The following is an 11,679-nucleotide window of genomic DNA, read 5'->3' on the forward strand; positions in this document are numbered from 1 at the left end:
GCATGATATTTTTTTGAGAATTTTGGAAATGTTTTCATTTGATGGACCCATTGCATTATGTGACTCTTTATCAAGGTTATTTTGTCTAAAAAATAGGGTCAGTATATTCAAATTACTGAACTGAATATGGAATGCTTACTGAAAATTCATGTTCACATTAAGCACATGAAGTGCTTGTCAAAGAGTGTTTGTCTGAATCATTTAAATAGTCCTGTAAACATAGATAATTCATGGAACAAAAAAATACTCAAGCAGTCAAATAACTAAATTGGAGTTTTATTAACACTTTACCTGCTCCATTTTGATCAGGAAACAATCAATAAAGTCCCGAGGATTGTTAATATCCAGTGTCTCTTGATGCTGTAATACTTTTGCCAAAAAGTAATGTTTTGAAAAGGTAAAATTTTTAAGTAATTTTCTGTGACTTCCTGGTAGATAATCAATGATAGTAGGAAAATTGTTGCAAATCTACAAAAGAAAATGATAGAAGCTTAAAACACAGAATGTAGGTATGTGTACCGTATAATACACCTTGGCCAGGAAGAGTAAATACAAATATAAATAATACGTTATCCATCTTGATGAGTGAATTTATGTTTGATATGGAGGTTATTTTTGCTTATAAAAATATCTATGGGAGAATGGAATAAGAATTTTAGCAGGGAAAGTCTCAAGAATTCTTGAATTATAACTGTGAACCTGCGAACTCCAGCTAGATGATTTCTTCAAGATCATACAGTGTTTAGACAAATTGTAAGATATGTCAACTCAGCACAAGGAAAATTTAATGGAATCAAATTTTTTCACTCCTATGCCACCTGTATGATTATTTAAGATGTCAGCTGTTGATAAAATACCAGTGTTATACTCCAGGGTTCCTAGTAGTTTCAATCCAAAACACTGTCTCTATTTGAAGAAAATAATCTTATTGCAAATTGTGATGTTTCTACTAAGTGTGTTGATGACCGGGTCTCTAAAATATTTAATGGTACATAAGCCTTGTGGCTAATAGTTTTCAACAATGAAATAAATGTCCACTGAGTTATGTATGCATCTTCTAAGCATTAACCTGATGGTTTATAGAGAAGGTTTTTGGAGGTTTAATAGAAAATCTGTGCAGAGTGTTCTAACAGTCTTCATTTCTCAAAAAACAAATTTGGAATTTCATGGAACCTATATCTCTGAGTAGTTGTTGGTTTTTGTTTTGTTTTGTTTTGTTATGTTTTGTTTTGTTTGTTTTGTTTTGTTTTGTTTGTTTTGTTTTGTTTTTAAAGAAAGAAACGTGAACTCACCTGAATCCAAGGGGAACTCAGAATCTCTACATTTTCATTTAAGATGTCTAAGAAGGTAAGAAATTCCTGATCTTTATAATCAAAACGATTCTGGAAAACAATGGAGCAGATGACATTGCAAGGAGCACAGCCCAGGATGAAGGTGGGATCACAGGGCACACCTAAAGAATTGGGACAATTGTAAAATGCTACTGAAATATATATGTGTGTATAAAGTGCTATCTCTTAGCAGATAAAGAAACTGATCACAATTTAAGCAAGTCTTACCCACACATGGCCTGATAGACATAACCTGTGTATCATTTTTTTTTAATGTAAGTTCACTGATCTGGCCTTTTCTCTAAGTCATGAATTTACATATACTCAGTTTTCATTTCATACTTCTTTTGATTAGCCTTTCACACCCGGTATCTGCACTTTTGGAAGGGGAAAAAAAGACTCTGCAAGTCTTCAGCAATCCAAGACTAAAAGTTAGTCATGCCTGTTTGTGAAGCCTCTAAACAACACAGTACAAAGATGAATGGCCGTGAAAGGCAATGTAGCTCTGGGAATAGTTTGGAGATGAGTGTGATCAAAATGCACTATACAAACTTCTCAAAGAACTAATCAAACTGAAAGGGAAAACACATCCCTCTCAATAAAGGGGGAGGGAGATTATGGAACCTAGAAAAACTTATATGTAACAGTTAAAAGATTCATGACTTCAGCCAGTAGAATACACTAACTAGAGATTGTGTCAAGTTCATATATTGGGAAAACTAACATGGAAATGAAATGCATCTATGTTACATGACATGAAAATTGTATACATAAGCATTAAATATAAAATTGATTTCTTAGAGCAAAATTAAGATGGGAAATGTTGTTTGAAATATGCTCCCAAAAGAAAGCAAGCATAAATAAGAAATAGGTTAAGTTTTAATTCTTTCTTTTTTGTCTAAAAGCCCCCTATAAATTCCACTCATAATAAAGGAACTAAATGTCTGAGATGCTTAATAATGATTACTAAAGTGACAGAATCTCACATCATCAAGAGGGGCTTCTGGACATGTTAGTAGAGTGGGTAGATCCATCCCATTGATTAGGACCATTCCACAGGCTTAGGTACTAGACAGCATAAATTGAAGGGAGTTGTCCAAGCAGGGGCATTTTTTTCATTATTGTACTTTATATTTATTTATTTTTATAAATTATTTTATTTATTTGCATTCCAAATGTTGCCCACCCTTCTCCTCCCCCTCCCAAAGTTCTTCACTCCATTTCCCCTCTCCTTTCCTTCTAAGAAGGTTCTGCCCTACCCACCCACCTTCACCCCTTACATACCCACCCACCCTCACCCATTACACATCCACCCACCCACCCTCACTTCAGTCTTCTCAGTATCCCTTTTCCCTGGTGCATCAAGTTCCTACACATTTAAGTCCATCTTCTCCCACTGAGGCCAGACAAGACAGTCCTCTGGTACATATGTGCCAGGGATCATGGAGTAACCAAAAAGAGATTTGAGTTCCCCTTCTGTGACATGCCATCATGATAAATCTATAAACAAAAATTTTAATCCCAAATTACCCTCCTTTGGATATTTTTGATGGGTATTTTATTGCAGCAACAGAAGTAGCTAGCATGTCCATCGTCCCCTAACATTATTATATTTTAACATTTGTGTATTCCTTGAGGAGGACTCTATAATCAAATTACTAAAACACTTTGAAAACTCAAAGCCTAAAATAAAAATAACTTGAATCAAAAATACTTTGGAGAAATACTGGGATGTTAGATAATAAGAAATTTTAGTCACTTGAATTTCATGTGCTTAAAACACTATAGCATTACTGGAAATGTTGTATCAATAAATATTTTATTATATCAAAGGATAAAACAAAGTTTACTCAAGAAGCATTGATGTATGTGTAACTCAGAAAATAAATCTGATTTTTTTCTATAACTTATTCTGTCTTTCATAAATTATACTATACTTTCAAAAGAACATGAACTGATGAATCTTTATTAAGATATAGCTAAATAAAAATTTTACATAGCAACATTCTGTCAGATTTTATGCATGGATGTAACATATATTGGTTTTACAACATAGTCCAATTAAAGACAATTGTACTATGTGGTTCATTTTATATTCAAGCATGATGCTGTGATTACATGCAACATGTTTGCTAGTAAAATTAATATTCATACTAATGGAAATTATTGTCCTTAAATAGTCAGAAAATAAGTTCGCAACATAAATTCATATGATCATTTTGTTACTTGAAAACAAGACAGTTGGAAAAGATTGACATTAAATGATGGCTTAGACCATCTACAACAGACACAATTCCACCATAAAATAAGCATCACAGATATATAAGTTCTCCTATTTTTTCTCTACAAATTACACTTTCCATATGAAGACTGAAGTATAACATAGAATGAAAGCTCTAGCCAGCCTCAAAATTTCTTGAGGATCTCATAAAAAGACAGAAGTCTAAGATGAGTGACACCCACCATTGGTTTTCCTCAACTCATCTACAAGACAGCGAGCCTCCTCTTGAATTCGGTCCTCAATGCTCCTCTTCCCCATCCCAAAGTTTCTCAGAGTCATGAGTGAGAAGCGTCTCATCTCTTTCCAGGTCCTTCCACTGCTGAAAACAACCCCTAAGACAAAGAGCAGATGGATTAGGGAGTTCCCAGGTAAGTAAGGGTGCTGATGGGTGGCTATTACACAGAAACCCAAGCATGGATTGAATAAGTTTCAAGTCTGCTTTCCATTCTCATATTCCTAATGATCACAATATAACACACATACATGAACACATAGGTGAATGAAAACAGTTGGATGCATAGACACTTAGGCACGTGGACATATTGGTACATGGACATTTACCACAGTTTTTGCCAATCTTATCAGCTACTGGAAAGGTTCCTCTTCCAGCAAACTCCTCCCCATGTTCAATGAAGGCTTCTTTCACAGCTTCATATCCATGTAACACAACAGCAGGCTTCCTGCCCAAGTACAGAGTGAACACAGGGCCATAGACTTTTGAAAACTGGAAAATAATAAAAGAGATTAAAATGTAGTAAAAAAAAAAATGTCAGTAAGTGGCAGATGACACCTGCCAGAAGATGATGTAGGCTGCCCTCAGACCTTCCCCCACTCTGTCTCTTACTGGAAATGCAATTTTTAGGGTAACCCCTAGAACTGCAACAGAATGCAAGCTAAATCTCCTCTTCCCACTGTTCATACCTCCTGTGGATTCCACAGACCACCCCACCCTTGGCAACCCTCACCACCTCTCTGCTAAATGCCAGCCCCAAACTCAGGAAGATATATCCTGTTCGAGCATAGGACATGCCTACCAGAAAGTAAAGTAGGCTTCCCTACTCTCTATTATCCAGACACAATACTCAACATCTTGCCTATCACAATGACAGACAAATCTCCACCTTACCTCCCTTCACCAGGCCTCCAACACCAGCATGTGTTCTCCTTAAATCCACAAGCTTAGCAAGCCAAAAATCAGGCAACACGCAACAAACACACTCTCCAGTGAAATTCCACAGTAGAAGCAGGAAAGAAGGACTAAAAGACTCACCCATCTAAGACAAACTAAGACATTAGCAACTAGACCTGTAATCACCCAAATTCAGATGGCTAGACACCCTATAATAACACAATCTGTAACAGCTAAGCCAATATGTCTCCACTGAAGCCCAGTTATACTACCACAGCAGGACCTCAATATTCTAGCATAGCTGAAACACAAGAAAACACTTAAAGCTAACTATGTGAATATGATAGAGATCCTTAGAGAGGAATAAGTTGTTTAACAAAATACAATGAAACAAAAACAATTGGAAGAAATTAATAAATCCCTCAAAGAAAGCCAGGAAACACAAAACATTGGAGAAAATAAATGAACATATTAAGGAAAGTCAAGAAAAAAAAACAAAAAACAAATGAAGTAAAGTTAACAAATAAAACTGTTCAAGAATTAAAATGTAAATAGAAAATATAAGGAAAACATACACTGAAGAAAATCTACAAATAAAAATTTTAGAGTTTCAAATGGGAACTGCAGAGGTAAGCTTCACAAACACAATACAAGAGATGACACAGACACTCAGGCACTGAAGATGCAATAGAAGAAATGAATATGTTGGTCAATGAAAATGTAAAATCTAAAAAAAAAAAAAAAAAATTCCGTGAGAAAAAAAATATCCAGAAAATCTGGTACACTCAGAAAAGATCACATCTAAAATAAAAGAATGGGTCCCACAGTTAGAGGTGAGGCCACCATCTTCACTCCTGCAACTGAGCAGGCTGTTATAGCAAGAAACACAGAGAACACCCGAGTGTAAGATCACTTGGGACTCAGTCTGCCAGGGCCCTACCTGCACCTAGGATATGGGCAACCCCACAGCACACTATACCGGGGGAAAGCCAGTCACCCAGGTATGCTGAGATAGGCTTCCAGGCACACAGGAGGGACAAGCACCAGTTAGTGACAGCAGTACCAACTAACACCAGAGATAACCAGATGGCAAAAGGAGAGCATAGGAACATTACTAACAGGAATCAAGGAAATATGGCACCATATGAAACCAATTCTCCCACAACAGCAAGACTTGGATACCCCAACACACCAGAAAAGCAAGATTTGGATTTACAATCACAGCTCATGATGCTGATAGGAGGCTTCAAGAAGGACATAAATAACTCCCTTAAAGAAATACAGGAGAACACAAATAAAGAGTTAGATGCCCTGAAAAGGGACTACACAAAAACACAACAAAACAGGTGAAGGAATTGAACAAAACTATCCAGGATCTAAAAATTGAGATAGAAACAATATACAAATGACAAAGGGAAACAACTCTGGACATAGAAAACCTAGGAATGAAGTCAGGAGTCATGGATCCAAGCATCAATAACAGAATAAAAGAGATGGAAGAGAGAAACGCAGCTGCAGAAGATACCATAGAAAGCATTGATACAATAGTCAAAGAAAGTGCAAATTGTAAAAAGTTCCTGACCCAAAACATTCAGGAAATACAGGACACAATGAGAAGACCAAACCTAAGGATTATAGGTGTAGAAGAGAGTGAAGATTTCCAACTTAAAGGGCCAGTAAATGTTTCCAATAAAATTATAGAAAAAATGTATTCAATAAAATTCAAGAAAACTTCCCTAACCTAAAGAAAGAGATGCCCATAAACATACAAGAAACCTACAGAACTCCAAATAGATTTGACCAGAAAAGAAATTCTTCCTGTCACAGAATAATTAAAACACCAAATTACTAAACAAAGAAAGAATATTAAAAGCAATAAGGGAAAAAGATCAAGTAACATATAAAGGTAGATCTATCAGAGGTACACCAGACTTCTCACCAGAGACTATGAAAACCAGAAGAGCCTGGGAAAATGTCTTACAGACCCTAAGGGAACACAAATGCCAGCCCAGACTGCTATATCCAGCAAATCTCTCAGTTACCACAGATGGAGAAAACAAGGTATTCCATGACCCAGAAAGACAAATATGGTATTTGCTTATTTATATGTGGACATTAGTTTTTAAGTAAATGATAACCAAGTGACAATGTGAAGACTCAGAGAGGTTACATAATGAGGAGGGCTCTAGGGGAGATGCATGGACATCCCTAGGAAAGGAAAATAAATTAAAATTTTATGGGAGGATGGGGAACAGTTTGGAATGGAAGTAGGAAAGATTATTTAGGGGCTAAGGAAAGACAATGTGAAGAGAGACAGAACTGGGGTTCATTATGAAGGAGTGGAAACAATGCAGCGTAAACTTACTTAAATCTATTAAGGTAATAGTTGTGAGGACACATAGTTATAGAGGATATAAAGTTTGAACTGGCCATGTTTTGTGGCCTGGAAAGGATTCCAGTGGTGGGACTGAGTGGCATTTGGTTGAGTTGTTGATTGAGGGTATGCTCTGGAGATTCTAAACAATCCAAGCTGATGCTAGGACAGAAGGCCACTCTGAAAACTGACAGTCTAAGGACTGTCAGTCCCCATCACCAAGGACAATATCCACAAACCTTATTGAAAGTAAAGAGATAAAGCTGGTATATGCATGGAACATTCACTTCTATATTCTAGCCTCTGTGGTGTGAGAAGATACTCTACAGACTACAGAAAAAGAAACCTAAACACACACCAATCCAGCTTCAAAACACTTGACCTATATTCTGTTCAGCCTGCAAGATGTACTGGGGCAATGGTAGTGCAGAAATTGTGGGAGTGGTCAACCAATATTTGGTTTAACTTAAGGCACACATTTTGGTTTAACCAAAGTCCAACACTGCCTGGATGGCCAGGAACCAAATACTGGATAACCCAAATACAAATGGAAAAAAATCAATGAAATAATTCCTTGTGGTATTCTGCTATACTCATAGATCAATGTCTTGTCCAGTCATCATCAGAAAGCCTTCCTCTAGCAACTGATGGGAGTGGGTATAGATGCCCATAGACAGACGAAAATGCAGAGAGAGTCTAAATCAGATGTCTCCATCAGGTCTCTGCTATCAGAAATCAAAAAAAAAAAAAAAAAGTACAGACAATCTTTTGTGTACTGAAGAGAAGAATCACCTGTCAATAAAATTTGGATGGTCTGTTAGCTGAGGCAGAAAATAAGAGGTGACAGTTCTGGTAGGGAGAGAGGAACTATGGGATAGAATCAGGCACAGGAACAGATTCACCCTGAAATCTGAGGAGACAGACTCATGAAACTGAGGAGAGATAACCAGCCATGTGGCACACATAGAATAGAATAAATGGGTTATAATTTGTGAGCTAGATGGGAAATGAACCGAAGTGTATGATCTAGGCATTATTTCATAAATAATTAGGTCTCAGAGTCATCATTTCTGGGAACAAAGGGGCCAGATGGAAAAGCTCATGGCAAGATGTTGCTTCCGGCGGCGGCAGTGGCGCGGCGGCGGCGGCGGCGGCGGTGGCGGCGGCGGCAGTGCAGCAGTAGCTGGTCCAGCTGAAGGGCCATCATCAGTGGAGCCAGGACGACACAGGGACCAGTTAGGCCCTGCACCCACGACCACTGACCTTCGCTGACCAGCCGGGCAGCAAGCAGCTGCAGTTGTGCTGCGTCTTTCCTGCACGGAGGCCACTTCAGAACTCGGCCTCCCACCAGTCAGGAGAGGCGCATCCATCTTGGTTCCGGACTCCGGGGATCGGACAAACTGAGGTACACAAACATAATCCGAGGCCAACACCTCGGTGGTCTGAGCCCGACGGGCGTTGGCCTGCACCCAGGCCCTGGGCTGGTCGGGGGGGGCCATCGGGGTGCCAACCCAGCCAGGGGGTTTTTTGCCCAGGCCTGCGCGCGCCGCCGCCATTTTGCCTGCAGGACCACAGAGAGCTCTGGCGGGCAGACCTGTAACAGGCATAGCCTGAGGCTAACAAAGTGAGGGTCTAGGCCCCAAAAGGCACAGGACTGACCCCAAGGACTGGGCGGCTTGGTGGGCCATCTGTGAGTCAACCCGCCCAGGGGATTGTTAGCACAGCAGACTCTCCCGGCGCGGGCGCGCACGCCCGCCATCCTAGTCACCTGGCAGACCCAATTAACAGTCATAGCCCTAGGGGAACTTTGCTCGGACCTTGGCCTCCCAGGCTTTTGCCTGGACTCAGGGACTGGGCGGCCAGGCTAACCTTGTGTGCGACAGCCCGGTTGGCGGATCGGCTGCCCAGCGGTGTGAGCAGAACACAGGGGAGATCACAGCAGCATACACCATCGGCACTCCCTGGGGGTACACACAGGCTCCATCTGGTCCACAGACACAATCTGGGGCAAGGCCTCAGGCGGAAGCGTACTCCCACCGCTTCAGGATCCAGATCAGCCTGGGCGGCAGCACCACATCTCCAAGTCCTGCAAGTGGCTAGCTGGGCTTCCGGGAAGCCAGTTGGGAGAAGTCAGTGTGCTCCAGTGAATCCAGCGGGCCCCAGCGGGAGCCTTCGGGTGCCTGCTTTGGGATCTGAACAGCCTGGGCAGCAGCACCCTGTCTACAAGCAGTGCAGGAGGTAAGCTGTGCACCAGAGGCCAACTGGGAAGGGGCAGCTTACACTGGTGAGTCCAGCAGTGACAAGACAAACTAACACCAGTGAGAACTAGATGGCAAAAGGCAAACGCAGGAACGTCACTAACAGAAATCAAGGCAATATGGCAACATCTGAACCCAATTCTCCTCTACCAACATGTCCTGGATACCCCATCACACCAGTAAAACAAGATTTGGATTTAAAATCACTGGTCATGATGCTGGTACAGGAACACATGAAGGACATACTTAAAGAAATTCAAGAGAAAATGGATCAAAAGTTAGAAGCCCTTGCAAGGGAAACACAAAAATCATTGAAAGAAATCCAGGAGAATACAAAAGCCAACAAGGAGGAAATGCAAAAAACACTTAAAGAAATACAGGAGAACTTTGGTCAACAGGCTGAGGTCATGAAAGACGAAACACAAAAATCTCTTAAAGAAATACAGGAGAACTTTGGTCAACAGGCTGAGGTCATGAAAAAGGAAACACAAAAATCTCTTAAAGAATTCCAGGAAAACACAAACATGCAAGTGAAGGAGCTAAGCAAAACCATCCAGGATCTAAAATCAGAAGTAGAAACAACTAAGAAAACTCAAAGGGAGACAACTTTGGAGATAGAAAGCCTTGGGAAGAAATCAGGGGACAGAGATGCAAATATCAACAACAGAATACAAGAGATAGAAGAAAGAATCTCAGATGCTGAAGATTCCATAGAAACCATGGACTCAACAGTTAAAGAAAATGCAAAATGCAAAAAGCTTGTAACCCAAAATATTCAGGAAATCCAGGACACAATGAGAAGACCAAACCTAAGGATTATAGGCATAGATGAGAGTGAACATTTACAACTTAAAGGGCCAGCAAATATCTTCAATAAAATTATGGAAGAAAACTTCCCTAACCTAAAGAGAGAGATGCCCATGAATATACAAGAAGCCTACAGAACTCCAAACAGACTGGACCAGAACAGAAATACTTCCCGTCACATAAAATCAAAACACCAAATGTTCTAAACAAAGAAAGAATACTAAAGGCAGTAAGAGAAAAAGGCCAAGTAACATATAAAGGAAGACCTATCAGAATCACAGCAGACTTTTCACCTGAGACTATGAAGGCTAGAAGGTCCTGGGCAGATCTCATGCAGACTCTAAGAGAACACAAATGCCAACCAAAACTACTATATCCAGCAAAACTCTCAATCACCATAGATGGAGAAACTAAGATATTTCATGACAAAACCAAGTTTACCCAATATCTATCCACAAACCCGGCCCTAAAAAGGATAATAGGAGGACAACACCAATACAAGGAGGGAAACTTCACCCTGGAAAAAGCAAGATAGTAACCTTTCATCAAACCCAAAAGAAGATAAGCATTCAAATTTAAAAAATAACGTCAAAAATGATAGGAAGTAACAATCACTATTCCTTAATATCTCTTAACATCAATGGACTTAATGCCCCAATAAAAAGACACAGACTAACTGACTGGATACGTAAACAGGACCCTACATTTTGCTGCTTACAGGAAACACACCTCAGGGTCAAAGACAAACACTACCTTAGAGTAAAAGGCTGGAAGACAATTTTACAAGCAAATGGTCTCAGGAAACCAGCTGGAGTAGCCATTTTAATATCAGATAAAATTGACTTCAACCCAAAGTCATCAAAAGGGACCCTGAGGGACACTTCTTGCTGGTCAAAGGAAAAATACAAAAAGAAGAACTGTCAATCCTGAACATCTATGCCCCAAATGCCAGGGCACCCTCTTTCGTAAAAGAAACTTTATTAAAACTAAAAGCACACATTGCACCTAACACAGTAATTGTGGGTGACTTCAACACTGCACTTTCCTCAATGGACTGATCAGGAAAACAGAAAGTAAACAGGGACACAATGAAACTAATTGAAGCTTTGGACCAATTAGATTTAACAGATATATATAGAACATTCTATCCTAAAACAAAAGAATATACCTTTTTCTCAGCACCTCATGGTACCTTCTCCAAAATTGACCATATAATTGGTCACAAGACAGACCTCAACAAATATAAGAAGATAGAACTAAACCCATGCCTCCTATCTGATCACTATGGAGTAAAAGTGGTCTTCAATAGCAACAGAAACAACAGAAAACCCACATACACGTGGAAACTGAACAATACTCTACTCAATGATACCTTGGTCAAGGAAGAAATAAAGAAAGAAATTAAAGACTTTTTAGAACATAATGAAAATGAAAACACAACATACCCAAATCTATGGGACACAATGAAAGCAATGCTAAGAGGAAAACTCATAGCCCTG

General features: G+C 39.6%; 1 protein-coding gene across 3 annotated transcripts in view; it reads right to left on the minus strand.

Annotated features, from left to right (window-relative positions):
• The window catches only part of LOC127677203 (cytochrome P450 2C42-like), a 60,352-nt gene that overhangs the window by 46,825 nt on the left and 1,848 nt on the right, over positions 1–11,679 (minus strand). The window contains exons 2-5 of one of the 3 annotated variants that reach the window (XM_052172363.1): positions 4,174–4,336; positions 3,795–3,944; positions 1,293–1,453; positions 292–468 (exon numbers count right to left, since the gene is read on the minus strand). In XM_052172363.1, the coding sequence (XP_052028323.1) occupies positions 292–468; positions 1,293–1,453; positions 3,795–3,944; positions 4,174–4,336 (651 nt within the window). The remainder of the gene's footprint in view (positions 1–291; positions 469–1,292; positions 1,454–3,794; positions 3,945–4,173; positions 4,337–11,679) is intronic. The other 2 variants (XM_052172365.1, XM_052172367.1) reach the window with 2 other exon arrangements.

This window comes from Apodemus sylvaticus, chromosome 1 (genome assembly GCF_947179515.1).
Source record: "Apodemus sylvaticus chromosome 1, mApoSyl1.1, whole genome shotgun sequence".
Lineage (NCBI taxonomy): Eukaryota > Metazoa > Chordata > Mammalia > Rodentia > Muridae > Apodemus > Apodemus sylvaticus.